The sequence below is a fragment of the Orbicella faveolata genome, unplaced genomic scaffold (assembly GCF_042242905.1).
Source record: "Orbicella faveolata isolate gen_17 unplaced genomic scaffold, um_ofav_v1 contig_26, whole genome shotgun sequence".
NCBI lineage: Eukaryota > Metazoa > Cnidaria > Anthozoa > Scleractinia > Merulinidae > Orbicella > Orbicella faveolata.
This window is the reverse complement of record NW_028301554.1, coordinates 20,499,425-20,522,232: the sequence shown is the minus strand read 5'-3', so window position 1 is coordinate 20,522,232 and position 22,808 is coordinate 20,499,425. Positions and strand designations below refer to the sequence as shown.

The following is a 22,808-nucleotide window of genomic DNA, read 5'->3' as shown; positions in this document are numbered from 1 at the left end:
TGTACAATACGAAAAATACTAAAATTATATCCACCAATATTCTTGATAAAAATTATACCAAAATTGTCGTTCAGCCTTTCGTACTATATTGTGTCTACCCGTATTGCAAAGTCATGATGACATTTGATTAAATTTTGCCTTTGTAACTATATGTGTATCTGTATATTCTGTATTTTCTTCTTCGCCAAGAGGCAAGTCCCTTGTTTGTTGAAGATCCTTTTTGTTTTTTGTACATTGATGTAGTTTTGCGGTAGTTCTTTCTATTGGCGAAACTTCAAGGTTAGATCCGAATATGATACTGCTATTGTCTAGCACGAACAGTGACACACTCGCCCACCGACTCGTGAGCCACTTTTTTGTTCTTAACACATTTTGACGTTATATGTGATCTCTTTCTGAACAGACGCCAAGATCCCAACGGCCAATTCCTTGTATGAGACGCGCCTGCCTTCGTTCATGTAAGTTAGTCTGGAATCATGATAAGTTTATTCATCAAAGAAATATCTAGTCCAAGATGATGAATACAACTACCATGATTTCCTGGAGGAGCCAAAAATCATTTGCCTTTTGCAAGTCAAATGAAGTTTTCTTGATCACGTAGCTTCTGTCATTCTCTTGTTTTGAGTTTATTGAATGGTAAATGACAAAAATTGTGTCGGTTTTGGATTTTCCCGTGAATTGACTTTTGCTTTTCTTCTTCGTTCAATCGCTTTTCAGTATTGTACGTTTACAAACCTTTTCAAATTAGTGTACATTTACAAACCTTTTCAAAGTTAGTACCTTATAAGACAAAGTTAAAATCTTTTTTATAATGAATTAAGTTTGGTGTTCAATCAAGATGATATTCGTTCATGTAAGTTAGTCTGTCCTAAGTGCCGTTGTACCAATACTGTTTCTTCCTTTCTCTCTCTTTTTTTTTTTTATTTTTTTTCCTTTTGGTTTTCATTATTATTCATATTGGGGTTCTAGCTTACCATTTTTTAGGGGGATGGTTAGGTGGTGGGTTTACATAGTAGGTGATTTATTGTTCCGCTTTTGTATGCCCACCTTCCTCGTGGCGGATCTGTAAAATAAAAATGAAAAAAATAAAAATGTTTCGTATCAAACCATACGCAGTTGAGTCGGTTATGACAATATGTGGTTTTGTGTGGTTTCCGAGATAGCGTTGCCCATATTATTTCTTGTTTTTTCGTAGAAGATAGCTCAACAAAATTGATTTTGTTTAACTATTTCTTTCCAACGAAAGCCTTTGATCTTGTAGACCACAATTTACTGATCGCCAAGCTCTATAGCCAAGGAGTAAAACCCACCGTTATCAACTGGGTGGCGTACTTTTTACGAAACAGATATCAACGAGTCAAGCTAAATTCGGATTGCTTCTCGGATTTCAAACCAGTCCCGGCCGGAATTCCACAGGGAACCTGGATTGGCCCATGGCTCTTTTTGGTTATGATCAACGACCTCACAACGAGCAACACCCTCTCTTCCATGTGGAAATTCGCAGATGACACCACAGTCTCGGAAATTGTCCCCAAGTTTGGTGATTCAATGTTCCAAGATACAGTACATGATGTCCTTCGATGGTCTAACGTCAATAGATTCAAACTGAACTCACTTAAGTGCAAGGAACTCAGAATAGACTTTCGAAGGGAAAGTAATTTGGACACTGTTTCTCTTGAGGCTAATGGTAATGCTTTTGAAATTGTGAAATCAGCTAAGATATTAGGCGTCACTGTAAGGAATGACCTTAAATGGAACGATCATGTCGATAATATTACTACGAAAGCATCTCGACGAATTTACTGGCTCAAACAACTCAAGCGCACTGGCATAGACCGTAAGTCTCTAATTCAATTTTATTGTGCATGCATACGTTCCGTTCTAGAATATGCATGCTAGGCTTTCCACTCTAGCTTGCCAGGCTATTTGTCCGAACAAATAGAGAGGGTTCAGAAAAGAGTCTTAAGGATCCTATTCCCAGAGGTTTCGTATTGCAAGGCCCTGGAAGATGCGGGCTTAAAAACACTCTTTCATAGACGTGAGGAATTATGTAGCATTCTGTTTAAACAAATTGTAGAGAGTAATGACCAGCGCAAACTAGCTGGCCTGCTGCCCGCGCGCGATGACAGTGAGAGATATAATTTCAGGACTAGGCATATGTTTTCAATCCCGAATGTAAAAACAAAGAGGTTTAGAAATACTTTCATAATGCACTATGCAAATAAACAACAATTGTAAATAGAATTTTGTACTAGTTTGATGTATTTTATTATTATATAATTTTATGTATAGTTAGGAATTTTTATAGTTTGAATTTTATAAACATGTAGTATATAACACAAGTAATTCAGCTTATAGCTATCTATCTATCTATCTATCTATCTATCTATCTATCTATCTATCTATCTATCTATCCATCCAACGGAGCGTTCACGTCCGGCTAAAGTATTTTAAGTTTAGCGACACGTGCCGCACTCGTTTTTCATATATAGTATGGTCAAATACAGGTGTAATGAATGATTCAGTGAACCAATCACAATGTTATAAATGCCTTATTCGAGGTTGAAAATTTATTAACGCTTCGTTATCACTTACTAATGGCAGACTTAGCTCATTCGTTCCACGATGACACAGTTTGACGGTAGATAATTTAGTAGCTTGAGTTTATATAATAAGTCAAATTATTCTCGAATTTTGATTTGTTCTTACTTATGATCTATTGGAGGACAAACGTATAGATGATATGATTAATATTCTTTGGTTTCTGTATGATATAAAACAAGAAGACTCCATGTTGCCGTGCGTCTGTTCAGTAATAGATCACAGAAGACACCAAAATGTAGTAAGAACATCAGTGACACACTCGCCCACCGACTCGTGAGCCACGTTTTTGTTCTTAACACATTTTGACGTTATATGTGATCTCTTTCTGAACAGACGTATGGCAACATGGAATATAGCGTACACGCTTTTTAAAACTAGACGACACTAGGGTTTATTCATTCCTTGTCACTTTATTTGTTTACATTCTATAAATTCATCGCCATTAAAAGTTCAAATCATTGATACAAGTAAAAGGCACCTTTGCATAATATTTTCCCTTAACATTATATTTTACTCATTTATCCATACTCTTTTATGCATTACTCGTGTAATTGGTGCACTTGGATGATCTAATTTTAAAATGCAGGACAGGGTTGCATTTCACATTCCTCCTTATTGTAGAAGCCTGGTTCTGATTTCTTCCAGCCAAACAAGCGACTAGCATGCTTCTTGCAGGGCAGGGGAACTAGGTTCCAGTCGATCATACCACGCCCTTTCTTACACAGCCACTCGTTAGCACAGGAGAAATAATTCTGACAAAAGAACTTCTCGGCAGGCGCCCTGGGTGATGGATGGCCCCCCTCCACAATATAGTGCTTGTTTTTATCGATTTTGCTTTTCAGGTATTTTGCCTTGCTACCCCAGAGAATCCAAGCTGATGGATTGGTTTTCTCGTTGATGAACTTCATCATTTCTCGGCTAAATTCTCTCCACAGTTTTATGTGCGAGCCAATCTTGTTCTCAACTAAAGTTAAGGCTGTATTTAACAAAAGAACACCCTGCTTAGCCCATTTTATCAAAACACCCTGGGTAGTATTAACACAGTAACCTTCATTTCGAGCCTCAAGGACCACCCTCAAGACGCTCTGGACAAGTCGGGGATGTACCGAGGGATCTAGACTAAAAGAGAGCCCTGTTGCTAGCCCGGGTTGAGGAGCTGGATCTTGACCCATGATTATGGCCTTCACTTTGTCAGGAGGGACCATATTAAATGCTCTGAAAATCCATCCTATTTTTGGATTTAGTCCAAACCCTTGGATTTGAGAGTCATTCATGAGGCGATCGGAGATTCCTTGCATCATTTCCTTGACGTCTTCTCGGTTGAAGAATTCTTCCCATCCTTTAGGCGGGCAGGCTGACTCGTAGATGATCTCCATAAGAGTGTGTGTTTCATAGGAGGCAGTCTCCAGTAACTCCGTACACATGTCATCGTGGGAGTCTATATCCTTGACCGAGCTTGTGTGAACACCACCTGTAAGATAAATAGAAATGTACTAAAGCTACACTGCTCTTGTTTATGTTTCTATATCGTACATGAGTGATTCTGGAACTAACTGACCTCTGCTTACGTATTCATAATTCTTTCAGTCCAAAGAGTGATCTTTATCAACAATGTCCTTAAAAGAAGACGGTGATGAAGGGTTCCAGTCTTGTAAAAGTTATGAGGAAGTACTTCTCTGTAGTCATTCCTGGTCACTATGCCGGCACGAGGTGGTTCTTAGTTTAAAGTTTTAGATAAAACCCTAATATGTGACCGTTAGGTGAAAGCAGTTGAGGCTCGCTAGGAACTGATTGCTCTTCGATACTGTAAGAATTAAAAAAGTTAAAGGAAAGATTTTCTGTTTTAAACTTGCGCGCCCTAGATTTAAATACGCACTAAAAAGCTTACCACCACAGAGAGCCAAAATACAAGCCGTTAGAACCAAAGCCAAAAGCTTCATTGTTGCTTCCGCGATGACAAAGGTGGTTTACAGAAGGTATTAATCTAGAAAAGTAAAAAAAAAGAAATACATTTACTAAAGGATGTTGTTAGCCTTGGAAAAACAGACGTCCTTCTTCGTGCACGCAGATGTACCCAAGACGGATAAAAATCCAGTCAAAAGGGCCGGATATAACACAAATTCCTAATTTTCCCTGCTGAAATTTGCTGTTAGACTGGAACGAAAAGAAAACACCGTTTTCTTTGGCTTCTTTAAGATCAAAGAATCACCATAAAAATTGCATATTTACAAGTGACACGTATCTTCGGAAATAGTTGTGTGAAAACATTGATTGTTTTAGACTACAAAACGTCTTTCGCTTTGAATGGTTATATCTGCCATCCCTCTTTATTGCGATTTTCCTCTTTTCCCTGTTGTGTTACGATAGACTAACGCCGATTTCGGGCTTTACGTGCAGATATCGGCCCAAACAAGTATAAGTCTAATCAAGTGGAGAATAATATTTTTATCCTTGTTTCACCTTATTTAGGTTTCCATAGCGATGCTATTACACGCCGATTAAAATCTTGTGTCAATAGGTCTTATGGCTTCGTCAACCTTTAGGTTATTTTTTAGAACACTCGCAGAATCAAGTTTTTCTTTCCTTACAAAGATCGTTTCAACCGCTCGCAGAAATCCAAGATTGTCTACAAAGCCAGTTGCTGGGATTTTGATGCTTTCTACATCGGTAAAACCAAAAGAAGATTGCATGACAGAAAGACAGAAGTTGGTCACGCCTCCGCTGTTGCTGATCATTCAAGTTCTACCGGCCACAACATCATATGGGACCATTTTGAGATCCTAGCAAGTGGTCAATGTGATTTACAGTGTAAAATCAAGGAAACATTGTTAATACGGGACTTGAAATCCGCCCTAACTGGAAACGTCGGCAGTGAAAAACTCTTTCTTTATTAATTTACACCGGATGTAGTTTCTTTTGTTCATTGTCGTCTAGCTAGTTAACAATACCTCGCTTTAGTTTTAGTCTTTTTAAATCTTGTCGTAGTTTGTAACCGTCATTTCTGATGATGTATGTTGTAGCACACGAAACGTCAAGTTTAATATACCATGCGAAACCTGTTTGATATGTTTGTAACCGCTGTTTGTTTTCTCTTTCTCCTGAAATTGAAATGGCCGAAAAACAAGAATATATTTATCAGTTATTGGGCAGACCCGTTTTTCCACCATTATAAAGAGCACGAACTTATAAAGCCCTTCATTCTTTTAGATATTTTGCCTTTATAGAATCATTTGAGATTCTTTAGATCTATTTCGTTTCAGTGTATGTCGATCATTTGGTCCATCAGATTCTTTGAGTTAGTTTCGATCTGTTAGATCTTTTGGCTTCATATAAATTACATTCTCAGAAAAGTTTAGCCGTGGGACGTTTAGTACTAACCGTTAGAAATTTTTCATATCAGTCCTGTTTTGAAAATCAGCGCAATAAAATACCTTAATTTTACCTGTCGTTGCTCAGTTACGTGCCTTTTCCTGGCCACTATATTGAATTTTCCACATAACGGGCGGGTGAGCTTAAATCATCTAGCTTGAGCGAAGTCTCTGTGTGATACTATTTTTTCCATCTCGGGTTGTGTACAAGACTATTCTTTAACCGTTATTTTGACTAACTTTGCAAGAAAAGAGATACTCAGTTTTAAATTTCGAAGAAAATATAAAAGCGTTTCCTCTAGTTATACCCTGTTATTTCAGAAATTGGGTTTCTTTTATATTCATCAAATGCTAACTTGCAATTACTTACACTAACTACAACTATGAATTTGAAAGTAGTTTCCTTACCTTTTCCTGCCCAAAGATGTGGTCAGACTGAACTGAGAGAACAACAGCTGTAGTCCTTATAAGCCTTAAATGATTGCAATAACCATGCGTGGCACATTTAGAAGCAATAGGTTGTAAATAGCATCCAGGAAGTAGTGGTTGTCCTGGATTACCAAACAACGTCTTGGCTGTGACTGGTTCGAACATAATGTGTGAGGTTTTCAACAAGTGGTAAAGCAGCGTTAGTTTAGGCCACGTACTCCGAGTACGTCAGCTTTTTTGTTGTCAGCTTCTTCAATTATTTCAGTTCGAAATAATTGAAAGCGCAATTGAAAGACTAGGCCGTTTCCAAGTAATCCTTTGCCTTTTTCTAATATGTGACCTGGTACAAAACAATCTATTTATGTGCTTTGACACCCTGTAGTTAATTTTGCCAACGGAAAAACCGTGTGATGAGTCACGATTCTTCGCTAAATTGTGTTTGTTTGTTTTTTTAATCGAAGCACGTCTTACGACAAATTCGAGCCCAAATAAATCTTTGCCTTTTTTTCTCATGTAATCTGCTGTAAAACCATCTACATCTACATTTATTTAGTTGATAAAGTCCCGCAAGACATCACATCAACTGTACCAAACATATATGCACATATGCATACGCTAGACAAAAAGGATAATTAAAAAATAATTCTTAAGTACAATTTACTTAACTCATTTCACCATAAATCCTCGAATACACTCGCGCCTGACATTACCGGGATTTTGTCTCCTCTTAACTAAATTTTGGAGGGATTCCGCATTAGCTGTTTCATCGTGTAGAGCTGTTCTCCTCCCTCTTTAACCTTTTGTTGCCTGTGAGTCTTTTTTTTATGCAACGTTTGGAGATCAATGCTCAACTTAGACCTAGTATAGACTCACAGGACACTTAAGATGTGATACTCGATGAGTCAACTGGCTACAAACAATAATGCAGCTTGTTTCAGACTCTCGACAAAAGAAGTTTCTTTTCCTCGCATCCACGGTGATGGAACGTTTCTTCGATACAACCTGCGACAGCCTTGCGTTTCCACTTTCCCGCGCGGTTAATACGCGAGCCCCACGAGTCTCGCTCAGGATTTTCAAAGTAAAACATCTCTTTAGTGCATTGTCAACCATCATTCGGGTGAGCGACTTAAGAATAAATTCGCCCGGACTAGTTTTCACTAGCCCCGATGTTCTGTCCACAGACGTTTATCTTTTTTGCTACGAGTTATTTGTCCTTGAGCATGCGAGCGATGCGAGCGCGAGAGCGGCTCCGAAACAGGCGCAAAAAGTTCTATTGCGATCTTTTCCCAGCCCCACCCCCTTGCATTTTAGCGCGTGTATTCTACGCGCCGGTTAATATTTCGCAAAGCGAACTAAAGACAAAATAGAGTGTTTTTGGACAGACTATCTTTGAACACACCATTGTAGATCTATGTTTTAATTTCTAGGCTTCTACAGACAAAACAAAAGACGTGGTTTGAGATCAAAGTGTGCCCTAGTTTCTACGATCTGATGAAGCTCTCAGATCTAGAGAAAGTAAGAAGGAAATTTCTGACGAATAGATGTATTTTTCTATCTGAGTAGTGTACTCCAAACAAAGAAAGCCTACATCTCAAAATATTCGCTATTTTTTTATGCTTCTAGTTCATAGGCGGTGTTAATCTCGTTATTGATAATCATCGTTATTTATTAAAAAATTGTCCTTTGGCATTTTGCAGACATAATTTTCCTTCAAAATGAAAATAATTCTGTTACAACATCAGAAAGGTGAAAGGTCGTCACAGAGTGGACAGAGTGTGGTATACTGCGCTTCTTGAGTAGTCGTTGTATTTAATCAGCGGTTTACCTCCAAAAGCTTGTCATTTTGGCGTCCATTTTGAAAATCATTCGGCGTTTGTGAACAGCCCGTAGACTGTGGTTTTGGGCCACAGGGAATTTCACGGATAACTTGGATATCAGATGAGGCTATTTTACTGATTAGAATTCACCCTGGGTAAGTTAAATCGCTCAGTTAGTGATAGTTTTAATCCTCGACGCGACGTGGGGAGCTAAGACACACACTGCCAAGAGGCAGAGCTCGTAACTAGCGGCTAAAGGTTAATTAAGACGGTCAAGAAACTGGTTTGCAGATATTTGAAATTAAGAGTGGGCTTTTCTCCAGATAATGTCAAAGCCTTGTTGCTCTTTTACAGTGGTAGAGATCTTTGTTTTTTACCATTACAGGGTCATAAAGCCTTTTTCTTTACAGATCTTTAGAAAGTGCTGAATCAAGAAACTGATATAGGTTGAAAAAGCTTGGCCTGCTAAAAACAATCTCAAGGTTGCTGTATCTCGTGTGCTAAGCTTGTCACTTGTCACTCACATGTGTGCTGATTAGTATAATTTCCAGATGTGAATTCAAGAATCGCACATTGTGATTGAATAGATCATTTCTAAGCCTGGTTACTAAGCTATGCCACCCTTGCCATCTTGTCAAGTGAACATCAACATAATCATCATCATTATCATCATCATTTTATTTGCCACACGGTAAATAACAAAATAGCAATATCAATAACAAATAAAAAGGCGGCAAGGAGACCTCCAAAAAGCCCGCATGGCTGACAGCTGCTCAATGGCAATTGTTTTATTCTAAAGACACCATTCTTAAGTCTTTGATATTAAAAGCATGGGTAATTTTAAAAATGACTTTCCATAGCCTTTGGACCAAAATTGTTTTGAAGAACTGGTATTCAAGGCATTAAAGAATTGTAAACAGAGTGGTTTCTTAGATTGCAAGCCTTGACAAACTGTATCATACCAAGTGACTGAAATTCATTTTTCTCCACACTGGAGCTACTCACTTTTAGAGGGCCAGTGTATAAACTGTGTATGAAGTTAACAAGAGGAAAGAAAGGTACTGGATGAATTTGTTTTTGAAGTGCCTCTTTTGTTTATTTCCCTGCCTAAATGTATTTGTAAATTAATTCACAATCTATGAATTATTTAAACTACATTAACAGCGCGATATGTGTACATGTTGTTTCCCAGTTCTTGATATTTACGTCTTAAATTATGTGGAATTTTAGACCTGGTATCAGTTGTTTGGATGTGGTTTCTAACCAAAACAAAGCAACTGAAATTGAACCTCTCAGTATCATGTCAAATTAAAAGTCACCCTTATTATTTTTATCTGTCATAGTAGAGTGCAAATAGAGATTGTTGAATTTGCAACAAAGAATCTGACATACTCTGAATTGAAATGAACTGTACATGTGTGTCAATCTTTCTTCAATGAGATTGTCACCTCTTCATTGCTGCTCCTCTCTAGTATATGTTCTCTTTGAATAACCAGATAACTGCTTAAATTAATTTCTTCAATCAAAAGCACAACTAAATAAAAATAGTTCACATGACTTATGCAATCCTCCTGAATGCTACATTGAAATACTTCATTATACCAATAGGCTCTTTGCATGACCTGGTCACATGGTACAAAATCAGCCATGCTGGGATGCAGGTTAATCAATGGGATATTCAAAACAACAGAAAGTCAAGCTTTACTGGTGTAAATTGCTTTGTTTTGGATGTCTGTCTGAGTAATAACATGTAGCTCAGCATGGCTGATTTTGTACCACATGACCAGGTGCAGGGTCTATTAGCAGCTGCAGTTTCCCAATCTAAATCTTTGGTCAAAATATCACATAAATTAATTACCATTTCCATTTGTTGGAGCTGTGCATCATTGTGATGATGGGGAATGTGCTTAATTAGTGGATGAACCATTCAAACATTTATTTCTGTACTTGGGATCAAAATGTCTGGATCATGCAAAAGATGGCATTAGCTAGCATTTGTTTTATTTTATTATCTTTTTCCTCTTCCAGGTCACATCATGTGCCCCATCCTTTAATAATACTAATACTGTAACATCTTAGTTGTAATGTTTTACTTTACAATTTACCTAGTATTGAAAGCCCTGCACATAAAATCGCTTGCATATTTATGCCATTGTGTCTTTGATATTCTTGAACTGCAGAGGCCCAGCGTCTCACTGCTGCTGCTGTACTTATCTTTGTTACAGACTGTCTCTAACACCACATCTGCTAAATCATATGACACTATGGTGAGTTTGCTTTGTGCAGAGTATTGTGTAGATGATTTATTGGCCTGCCATATCTTTATTTGAAACTATTATACTGAAGTATTATGCATGTAAGTGAGGGATGAACCATGATAAGGAGAGTATCTAAGATGTATCCTTTACGCCCTTACTGGAGGTGACAAACATGGTGTTCTTGTGTGCATGTACACGTACACTGTAGTTGTCGCGAACATTTCAAGGATGGTCAAAACTGGAATTCCACTGTAATAGAACCTACGCTTAGATTTTTACCAAACTTCTCCCGCTTGTCTCTCAATATATGTAAAATACAAAAATGAGATAAAAAAGGGGGGTGCCCATGCTAACATCTTAGATATTGTGGGTGTAAATGCCCCTCTCTAGGGTTGGTTTGTGTCAATTTTACCTAATTATTAAAATTGTAACTTTCTCATTTGCAAAGCCAAAATACACTTGAGGGATGTAAGGAAAAGTAAAAAAAGGCATGAAGAGTTGTTTGTGATATTGAGAATATTTCCCTGTGTGTCTCACCTGCATAAACGTTTCTTAAGGTTGCCTTTTTGTGCATCAAAGTGGTTGCTATGGTTACCATATCACAAGACACAATGCACTTTTTGTTACTTTCTGTATTATTTTTTCATATTTGTAACACTGAGAATTTGTTCATTTTTTCTCTGCAAAGAGTTTAAAGAAAGTTTTATAATTAACAACAAAAAATTGTGGGGTCCCCATGCTCGTTTTTGAATTCAGCAAGAGATTAGATGATATTTTGGTACCCTTCAAAAATTGCATAATTTTTGATACTAGAAATGTTTTTACAACACTGGTCATTACAGTGTATACCACACAAAAATATTTAAGAACCATCTATTATAAACTATGCAAGAAATTGTGCATTCTTCTAGAAATAGAGGTGTTGGTTGCCATGGCAACCAGCACTGCTTAAACTTCAGACCCACGTCTGCTAAATATCCTGTGTATTAAACATATAAGACACCAACCAAATATATAAACATTATAAATCTATTGTGGCTTATTTACACTTAAGACTTGTATAATAAATGTATTCCTGAGGTCAACAATTGGCTTTGTTCAATCATTAAAGCAAATATATAGAGTAATTTCCTGATGCCCAGTCCACTGGTCAAAGACTTTAGTAAACAATATAATATTATATTCAAATATTAAGCCATTCCTTTGTATTAATGGATTTATAACTGTATACTTATTGCTAGGGGGCCAAGAATACTGAAGGCTGCATGTACAATTAAATATGATCATTATTATTTCTTAGGCAAACACTCAAAAGACTTTGTCCAAATAATGATGAATATACTTATAAGTATTCTGGGGCCAATTTAGTCACTATTTACTAATTGTACAATAAATAATTATGAATTTGCTGGGACCATTATAACCCCATGACCTCCTACACTGATGCTCTTCATGCTTTTCACACAATCTTCCTTTTTCATGAAGGAAGATTGTGTGACAAACACAAACAGTGTCTGCGTACTGAAGGGTATAATACTGAAGGCTTAAACATTATGCAAATTAACTTATATTGTAAATCACCTGATCGATGAGGCCTGAATACTCTCAAAGGCTTTGATATATATAATTAGGAATTCCCTCTCAGAGGCTCATATATAATTAAATGCTGTTCTACTGCTAAGGTCAATTTACACTCATGACCAGCCAAGAATCTCAATGTTACAAGATGGTAGATGTCAGGGCTCTGAACAACAATAAAATTATTTAAGCACTTAGTGTAATTCTGACATCTGTAGCATATTTTAGTTACATACAATTTACCCCGTTAGGGGACATTTTCTTCACAAGCCTGAGTTTAACATTACTAAAATATAATTATTATTGTATTGGTCACTGTATGTAAAAATTAGTGCAACATGTCAGCTCGTGAAACTCAGCCTAATTTTGAAAGAAGTTACAAATATTTGCTACAACACGTTTGTTCCTAGTGACTCTGGGCTTGCCCTGAAACCTCTCCATTAGCATGTTGGAGAGACCATCAGCTGCACCTCTCTGAAAGGCAAGTTGCAAGTGTGTAATTGTGAGTCCTGAGGATGCCACTTTCTCAGCCATTCCTTTCGTGATCACTTTGGCCTGAATGAGAGGCTGCAGAGAACTAAGGTTTTCTCTCTTCTTGTCCAAGAAGTCATAATATTCTTCCAGCCATGAAAGGGTGAAACTTTGCTTCAGGATGCAATCTTCGCTGACAAATTTGGAAGCCAGTCTTTGAAGAATGTGCACATCAGCCAGCGCATTATGAGCAGTAGTGTCCAGAAGGTCAAAAGCAAGGGACCCCTGGCTGCATGACTGACGGTCAGGATACAGCTCTTTAAAAACATGGAGTGTATCACAAACCCCCATTACCACTTTGCGATACTCTTCAAGGTCACCACATGTTGTCCAGGTTTTCATTAGATGCATACCATCAAAACTTTTGCCATTGTGAGCAAGGAGTATACATGGCTTCCTTGGCTTCAACCAATCAAGAAGCTTCGATACACCTTCTGCCAGACTTTCAGTTAAAACTGGTCACCCATTGTATACGAGGCCTTTGTTCTTGACAGAAAGTTTGTTTACTGCGGAAGCCCCTGCAGATATTCCATGTGTAGGCATGACATAGACATTGAAGTCCTCCCTACCATCTGTAGCTGCAATCTGGCATATCTCTGCATCATTTCTTGGGAACAACAACAAAAAGAGTTTTAATATTATTATTATTATTATTATTATTATTATTATTATTACTATTGAAACTTTATTTAGTCTGTTTTTTAATAAACAGACCAACTGCCTGTAATGATGAGATTTTTTATTAACTGATGAGCAGTTTGTGAAAAAAAAAATGCAAGTTGGTCTTTGGCCATGTACATAATCCAGGATCCTGGGGGGGCAAACAAGTTCCTAATTAATGGTTGAAGGTCAGTACGGTACAGTATGTGGGAACCCAGGACTTAGGGAAGTAAAACTACCACACTTGGGATCCCAGATGATAATTATTTGTAAATCCTCAATTGTACATGATTGTACAGCAAACACATGAATTACATTAACAGTGAAGTCACATGCACGTACTTATATTATTTGACATACAGTATATAAACCAGCAGACTCGTATCTGATAGAACACTACTTACCTCTTGAGGAGGTCTCCAGGTCAATAACTACTCTGTTCAAATCGCTGCCTGAAGAAATTTTTCGTCTTTCTGTCAGTGTCATAGGAGGGGGATTTCACCCTAGGCATGTGGGGATTCTTTCCTAAATCCCAAACCACTCTCATACTGTTTGCCCTCTCATTTGAGCTTCTCCGTTCCTGTCTCTTCTCTGCTTCTTAAACTCTCTGCTCTTTGATAGGCGGACTAAGTCTAGACATCTTCCTGTCTACTCTATCTGCATAGGTTTTACTATTACTTCCTGGTGATAGCTGTATTTTCTGCAGTGCCTAATATGGCATTTGATGTTGAAAAGAAATCATAATCACTAGTGGTATCTGCATATCTATCTTGGCACAAAACAACCAAGGGATCAATTATCAGAAGCAAGGGAAGGTAATCGTAGTTCTCAGATGTAAATTAAAACTTAGTAAAAAGTGCCTTTACTCCCATCCCCTCTCAGGTCCTAATGGCAATAATATTCACATACTTTTCAGGTAGATATATGGGAGAAGTCAAGGGAGATGTGCTGCTTTTATCCCCTTTCTGACTTGAAATTCTTTTAGAACCTCTATTTAAGAAAAAGAGGACTTGTCCCATGTTCACATAGCCTCATCTAAACATCGGGGGAGTTGGAGGAATTGAAGACAGTTGTGCAAACCCTGGTTATACAAACTCGAGATGCAGTCAAGGGTTTGCATAATTTTTGAGAATTCTCCTAGCTCCAAGTATCTACATGAGGCACAAGTGTTTAGATCAGGCTATGTAAACATGAAAAAGTCCTCTTTTGTTTTTATAAAATATTTCTCAATAATAGGTGCAAATCTAACGTATCACTCATGTTTTCATACCCTTATCTAAATAAACCTATCACCCGATGAGAGCATGCATAGTATTTCAGTTATTTTTTAATGACATATATAAAATTTATTTAACAAAATTATTTTCAATCAATTACTATCTATTGCCATCATCATAATTATCCTCAAAGGAAAATGTACAATGTATACATAAGCTCTCCCCTCTGCCACAAATGGGTGACCAAGATTTTTTTGGGTCACAGCACAGGCTACTCTGTAGTCATTACTTTTGCTGGAACCATAGTGCCGGATCTTAGGAGCCTTACTGCCAATTGTGTCGTTTAAAGCCTAATTTGCCTGGCTGCTTCCCAGAGGGGCAAGCTTATCAGCACTCTGAACAAAAATGTCCACAACTTCTTTCAGATCACTTTCCAGCTCTTGCCCCTGAAGATCTTTCCCATGTGGAAGTGAGTTGTGGGTGTACATTGATGGATTGATTAGATAGCCACACCAAGAACTACTGCAGTTTTCATGATGGCCAAAACATGTGGAACCATTGATTTCAGACTGGTTTACAGCCCCTCGACATTGTCCTTGTTTAGCTTAAGTGCATAGCCAAAACACTTGAGCAGGTGTAATCAATTGCTTTGTTGCTCAGGACCCCTTTGTGTTTTGCCCGGAGTGAATAAAGGCTGGTTGCCATTGACCTCTTGGCATGGACAATATCCGACCACTTGTCTACATCATGCTGAACACTCTCTCTGACTTTCTTTATGGTTGAAGAGTCATCATCCCCAACTAGAATAGATATCTGAGCCCCATGCTTTCCTGCATTGTTGGCCAATTCTACAGCAACGTCTGGCTCCAGTGCTTTTGATGACCCAGACCAATTGCAGCAACAGTCATGTGCTCTTACTTCTTGCCCACTTCATTTAGCAGACTGACAAACAGCACAGCGCTTGTTTCTTGTACTGTATGCCAACACTTTTCCAGATTGAAGGCCAACCATGGACCCAACACCTGTAGAAAATTAATAGTTACTTAAATGTTTAAATGTTTATAGAAAATGCCACTATTTAAACTGATGGCTGATAGTTGCCCCATGGAAATTTGATGTTCTTAAAACAAATATTTACCAAAGAAGCAAAGCTTTGAGGGCAAATATGCTAGTTTTAACAACATCAAATTTCCAAGGGGCAACTATCAGACTGATACTTCTGAGACATAAACACTCTATTGTCTTAATTGTTCACCATTAAATTTTCTTCCGTGTGCCAGTTCAAAAATCATATTGAATTATTTTCAACTTTTTTAGATGAAAGCTGTGAAAGCCAAATGTAAAATTTGAAAAAGAAAACAAACAAAAACCCTCTTAATACAAATTCAATTGTTTATTTTCTATAAGACCGCTTGTTTACAGAAACATTTTCACGGACAAGTACTATCCATCCAGGTACTTTCCTCGGATGGGCACTATGGGCTCAGTGTCTCTCTGTGGATGAACACTATCACGTCACGTGATTAATTTAAACCAATAAGAATTGGAGAAAATTTAGTGGTGAACTGTAATGTTACATAGTGCTGGGTACTGTATCTCCATTGAAAGATTACATAAACACAATGTATGTTAGTTTTACAAATTCAACAATAATAATTATCAGATGAAATAACCAACTAAATAACTTAATGATAATAACTAACTAAATAAATAAATAATTAGAAAGATAGATACATGAAGATACATGTAGATAAATAAAAATAAATAAATAAAAATATACTGAATGTCTCTCTCTATATATAATTTTAATTTTTACTTTAATTTTTACAATTTATGGCGTACAAAAACAGAATTCAAAGGATGAAATGCAAAAGAGTCAAAGACCCCATATTAAAGCAGATCACCAACGGTACTAAAATGAAAATAATGATACAAATTAAATTATTGTAGTAATAAATATAACAAGAACAACATTCAAAGAATGCATTAATCCATAAAAAAACTTTTTGACTGAAGCTTTCAAAGAATATATATATAGTATATAGATCTGTCAAACAATTAAGTAGCCTATCGGATGGTTTACAACAGAAAATAAAATACGAATAAAAAAAACAGCAATTTCTGGTTTGAGTAGTTTGATCAGACCTGTCAGACTATTATGTCCTTTGCCACGCTTCTGCCAACCCATATCGTACGAAGCGCCAATCGAAACTACTTCTTCTGTCTCCTTCCTCCAGCACTCCTTCTCCACCTCCATTGCCTCTTCACATGAGGCTTTCGCTACTCCCTCGATGGCAGGACCAACTTCTCGTTCTCTGGCTTTGAAAGTACTTTGACTTACGGGAGGTATGTTGATTGAAGTCAACAACGCGTTTACGTGACTTGGCCCTATTCTGGCGTGTAACATACCTAAATTAACGAGGTTTTGATTGAAAATTAGAATTAGAATAACTTTTGGCCACAAACTTTTATTTCATCAAGAAATACTTCGAGTTGCAAGCCTAAAATTGAACCTACCCGCTGCCAATTTCGTGTTTACGTCGAAAATCGGTCTTCCTCTTCGTTTGTCACTTGAACGATGGGCCTTGTTTGTGTGACTGACATTTATCTCTCCACAGTCACTGTTGCTGCAGGTGATGTAAAGGAAACTCCCCAACCCCGATACCGTTTCACGAAAACAATTCAACAACTGGAGTGAAGCTCCACAACTCTTACATTACAACTCTTTCGCTGACACATGAGTTCCGCGATACGTCTCCCTCGTAACTCGAGGCAACTTTGTGACAGTGAGCTTCAGTGCCCATTTCAACCTCCTCGACAACTATTCCGGGTCTTTTACAGTTAACCGCTGACATTTCTCTCCGTTTAGTCTCTTTCAGTCTTCGAAAACAACCTTTCTTGTCTCTAGGCCGCATAGCCGCCATCTTGGAAATGTTGCAAATTAAGAGCTGATGTTATGCGCAGTAGGAATGCGCAGTGCAAAACTGGGGAATCACCTTAATTTCAGTCGTTGACTCGTACATCCGCATATTCCTTGTTTCACTATAAAGTTTGATCTCCAGTGACAAATTCAGGGTTGAAATAAACTGCAGAACATACTGTACAGTAGTCAACATTTCCCTTGTAATTGACATTGTGGCTTTCGCAAAATGCAAGAGAAATGCAATTGTGTAACTTTATAAACAGAGCACGTGACACGTGCTTCACGTCACGTGCAAGTCTCATTTCCACACTCCCCTCACTGTCCATCACGTGTGACTTGTTTTGGCTAGGACTTTCGCACGCTACATGCTGCCTATCCTTATTACTTAGTAGTAATAGTACTCAGGTAGTCACGTACAATATCAGCTCGAAACAGCTGTCAGTGCAAATGAAAGAATAGACTGTTCCTAAGTAACCCTGCGCTTTTTTGATAATATGAGACCTAGTACAAAACAATTTATTTCTCTGTTTTGTCTCTCTGTATTTAACTTTGCCGGGGTAAAAATCAAGTTCCATTCAATGAGTCTGACAGTTCCTTGCTAAACCGTTCCAGTTTCATACTTAACGTGATTCTTGCCCGTCTCCATTTGTTGTTGGAGTCCTGGTCAACAAAATAAACCTCCAAGATACAATAAAACTTCGGAAATAAACTGTTTAATACCAAATGTTCCCTTACGAGAATCTTGCAAACTAAGAGTTGTGCGTCGTTTCAGCGTAATACCAACTTCGGGGGTGGGGGTGGGAGCAACGAGTTGGGGGCCGGTACCATCTTTATCGGTCACCGCGAAGCGTAACGAAGTTGCGTTTGGTTTGCAATAATTACAGCAAAGAATCCGGCAAGTTGGCTTATATGATTGATGACCCCAATGAATAAACAAACATCTGCCATTTATTCCAACAATCTTATCAAAAGTTACACAAATATATGAAAAGAGTCGCTGTAATTAAATTGATGACATGCAATCGTGAGCATAAATCTTGATATTAGACTACAGGTAGTGGCATAACCATAATAACTCTTGCTATATGACATTTTTACTTTAGAATTGAGCAAAAATCCCTTTATAGACGTCCTCTATTTCTTTTTTTTTTTTTCAAGTACCCTAATGCCTTTAATTTCACAAATTTCGTGAGTTGTTATAAGATCGGAACAACAAAATCTCGTTAAAGTTTATGTTAAAAGAGATAAATTTTCCCCAAGCACAGATAAGAAATACTAGTTTTGACATTATCAGTCAACCTAAGCCCACTTTTAAGGCAACAATACATAAAACAATTTTGCATAACATTTTGTTCCTAACATGTCAGTAACCGGCGCGGATCAATGTTCAGAGCTATTCAGTCTTGTGTTGGTACATTTCTTAGCCTTTCAAAAGATCAGCAATTTGGCAAAACCTGACATGACCATGAAATTTATGGAAGGTAAAAGCAAAGTAATGTTTACATGCTTTTACAATGTATTTGTATGAAGATTGTCTTTCATATTGTGCCAGTGGATAGATCCATTATCGTTAGGTAAGCTCAATATTTGATCAAGATAATGCCACTGAATACGCAAAAAAATAAAAAAATAAAGAACATACTTCATCCTCAGCCTTTCTGTCTTGCATGGTTATGTGCATTCCTCATTCTAGCTCTACCCATACAGACCCTCTAAAAACTTAACTTCAAAACATGCAAAATAAGGCAAAATCTCAAATAAGCTACCCTGAAATCTAGCTATTTCATCTTTGGTATATGTGATATTGTAACAGTCACCATGTAGTATATATTCGCCGCCATCATTCAGTCTTGGTCGCCGTTCTCCTGGTGAATAACGAAGAGCAAGTATTTTAATACGAAATGGGTTGCCAAATAAAAAACAGGTTACACAGTAGCTATATCTTATAGTAAAAGCACATCTCCCAAAAATCGCAAATTGCTGAAACTCCTCCTCCATCCCTTCTATAAAAAGACAAGTCTGTATACGAGCCAAGAGGCCAATCAGGCCGGCACGTATCTCCGGTTTCTGTAGCATGTAGCGACTAGGAGTGTTTTTTGTCCTTCCTGGATAGTGTGATATTTCATTGCAGGGCTACCCCCAGCATTGTGTTCGCCGGTATGCATTTATACACTTGGGTGGAGAGAGGCACTGCGAGAGTAAAGTGAGAACCCAGGACTATGTTCCCGTTCGGGGTTCGAACCTGGACCGCTCGATCCGGAGTCGAGCGCACTAAACTAGATGCCGTATATCTTGAAGCAAACACTACAAAGTGCTTGTTTTCATACAAATTTCCGAGTTGTCCCACACTTGTTCTTGAGGTTGTATCTTGAGAGATTGAAAGCCGGAAAGTTACAATTCACTTACCTCTAAAACGTCGCATCACCTCCATCTTCGTCGCCACTCGCACCGTAATTTTCTTTTCCTCTCTTTTCTTCCTCAGTCGGTGTGGGTTGAAACAATGGATTTGTAGCCACTGGGGCACCACCAACTCCCGTAACACTGGTGGTTGATTCATACAGGTGGTTTACTACAGCACCAGCACCGCCCATCTCTGAAGAACTACTTGATTCATACAAAGGATTTGAAGCTCCTATTGGACCAGGTCGCCCTGTAAGACTTGCTGAGTCATACAGTGGATTTGCTGAAACCATTTTGGTCTCTGGTTTGAACGTCGTGAAAGTTGTCTCCATTTCATTGTCACTGCTCTCTGGTGATGCTGGATGGTCATTCTCGGTGCTTTCCACTGGATAATAAACAAATAAATGTGTAAAATAGAACGTAAACAAGCAAACGGTTGATCGTGGATGGTACTACTTGAGAAGACAATCATGTATCGGCCAAAGATGATCGAATTATCAATTCTGAAGTGTGTGTTTTGGAGTTGGTTTAAAAATCACCCAAGTATATTACAATCGAATTTTCGCTCGAAGGACAATTAAATGCGTATGTTTAATTAATCCTTGTTATCTTCTTCCCTTTGCTATGTACGTTATTACTCGCTTTAAACTATGTCCCACTGTTTTATCAACATTTAATGGTTCTTTTGTAATAAACGTTCAGATTGTTAGCTAACCTATCTTGAGTTCAAGTTTATGTTGTTTGTTATATGTCCTTTCAAGTGTATGGACTTATCACTTATCACGGGCTTTCAAAGCAAATTATGAATAAATAAGATAAAATAAATAAATAAACAAACAAGCAAACAAACAAATAAATAAATATAAAGGATATTCCTTTAACGGGGGTCCGCTTAATAGAGGTTTCACTGTATACATTACTGCGTAACTGAAAATTCCTCAAATCACCGAGAGAAATTGTCTTCCTGAGTCGATGAAAACGGGCACTCGTGGAGTCATGGGACGAAAATGAAAATAATGAATAAAAGCGGAAATCAAAGATCAAAGATCCTATCAGTCATGACTCGAAGTGAATACCAGCAATTGAATAGCGTTAAAAAATAACAAAAAAAAGCCCGGAGAACTTATACTTACAGTGAGGTATCTCGGTTTCCTGACGTCGACGCTTTGTGGCTGTTCTGAAAACAGTACAAGAGAGCGCTGTTTATCTAACTCATTTCAGTGACGTTAATGCTATTTATGTCATGTTTTCTGTCACAAGACCAATCATGTGCACTGCTATATTGGTCTTGATACTCAATTAAAGGTATTCAATCAATCTTTAATTCTTTCATTTATCATTCGAGGGTAATGAAACAAGAAGGTGCTAAAGTTTTACTCCATGCAGACCAAGTAAAAAATCCGTTTAATTTACTTAGAATTCGATAGTACCTATGTAGGACTGAACTATACTTGACTCAAAGTCTGTGCTACATTGGGAGGAATAAATGCACGAACGGCAACCCTAAGCATAACGTAAGACATGATGATCCCTATTCTGACTTTTTTTAATACCTTTTTGGTTTACCTATCCAACACAGTGACGATAGGCTTCAATAACAATCGGAAGTCTACCCCTCGAATTATGTGAAGGGTACAATTAGAACGCCACCGGAATTTTAGTCAATTATTGTGATATTGCCAGAAATAGTTGTATCAACCAATGCTTCTCCCAAGTTTTCTTTTTAGGTTGACGGTATCAGCCTACGTGTTTATGAACGTTTTTTGCACCCGTCCTTAAATGTCAATAGCTGAATATAGCTTCAAAGATTTTTTTACTGAAACAAGAGAAAAAATCCTCAACAACGACCTATTTTTATCTACCACCAGATTCTCGTAGGTAACATTAAACTATCTGTATGCAGGTATGCAGGAACAATACTCGACGTAGTGGTTAATATGGTTCACGACCCTAACACGAAAAACATAAAAACACATACTTTTTAGTTGACTTTTTATATCTGTTGATGCCACAGGAGGCTGCAAAAAGTACTATTACTGAAGCTGCGCACGCGCTAATTGTAGTTATAATCCACGTGCTTTGATCTGCTCTCAGATTGGACGCAATCAAGATCTTTAAGGTGGTTTTGTCATCAGACGCTAGTAAAGCCCCACCCGTGGGATTTTCCAGTTGAATCCAGACCACACTTGCCGGCGCCTGTCTTCTGTCATTGCCCACATTCAAAATGAAAGAGCTATTCCACTGACCATCTGTCATGGATACGTTTCCAGATGCTGGCCATATAAATTCCAGGGTATCAGAGGAGTCATTTTGGTACAGGGACCATTCCACGGTGATATCACCTACAGAACCTTTAGATCTCAGAACGGGGATCTCCAGTGTGGTAACTTTCATTCTGCGAAAGACCTCAATGTGCCCATTCGAACTGTAAACTACACAGAAACAGAAATATAATGTTAATGCTGTCAGAAAACACCATTATTTAATTTTTTTTCCAAGGAATGATTTTCTTCTCATAATTGTTCATGACTTCCTTATATTATAGTTTTGTATCTTAATTTGTTGTATTTCGTGGTGAAACAGTGTTAAAATTTAGATAGTAATGCAAGGAATTTGCTTCCAGGGAACAGGGGAATAAAGGGAGGCACTTTTAATAGAAGATTAGGAAACGCAGAGATGCCCGATGACTTTCCAAGAAAAAATTAAAGTGGAAAAATTCAAAGTTATAGATGGAATTGACGCAATGCTTTGTATAGACTTTCTAAAAGTCCTTTCCAATAATTCTTCCCTGGGCTGTTGGTTTCGCCGTTGGAAAGGACTTTTCCCACCGGCAGCGCGCCAAATTTTACCGGTGGATTTTTCCACCGGTGACGTAAATACACATTAGTCAATGAACAAACAAGTACTAACTATACGTCATGACATCGCGCGCGATCAACGACACAACTCGCAGAGCAAAATTAGTGTCTGCTGAGTTCAAGTACTATAAAAATATTTTTCGTTTAGCTTTTGTTCTCGGATAT

At 37.8% G+C, this 22,808-nt stretch overlaps 1 protein-coding gene, 1 long non-coding RNA gene and 1 pseudogene across 3 annotated transcripts in view; 1 reads left to right on the top strand and 2 right to left on the bottom strand.

Annotated features, from left to right (window-relative positions):
* The first annotated feature begins 8,192 nt into the window (after positions 1-8,192).
* LOC149108476 (uncharacterized) lies at positions 8,193-22,492 on the top strand. The gene is made up of 3 exons (XR_016209089.1): positions 8,193-8,373; positions 10,399-10,485; positions 21,880-22,492. It is a non-coding gene; the product is annotated as an uncharacterized LOC149108476 (long non-coding RNA).
* On the bottom strand, positions 14,555-17,386 carry LOC110066753 (uncharacterized; annotated as a pseudogene). The gene is made up of 4 exons (XR_016209199.1): positions 17,216-17,386; positions 16,980-17,172; positions 16,608-16,871; positions 14,555-15,484 (listed from the first exon to the last, which is right to left on the bottom strand). The product of XR_016209199.1 is annotated as an uncharacterized LOC110066753 (transcript).
* LOC110066689 (uncharacterized) overlaps positions 18,316-22,808 on the bottom strand; it is a 68,506-nt gene continuing 64,013 nt past the window's right edge. The window contains exons 12-15 of the mRNA XM_020773929.2: positions 21,764-22,217; positions 20,919-20,962; positions 19,792-20,170; positions 18,316-19,250 (exon numbers count right to left, since the gene is read on the bottom strand). Coding sequence (XP_020629588.2) covers positions 19,794-20,170; positions 20,919-20,962; positions 21,764-22,217 — 875 coding nt within the window. The 3' untranslated portion in view covers positions 18,316-19,250; positions 19,792-19,793. The remainder of the gene's footprint in view (positions 19,251-19,791; positions 20,171-20,918; positions 20,963-21,763; positions 22,218-22,808) is intronic.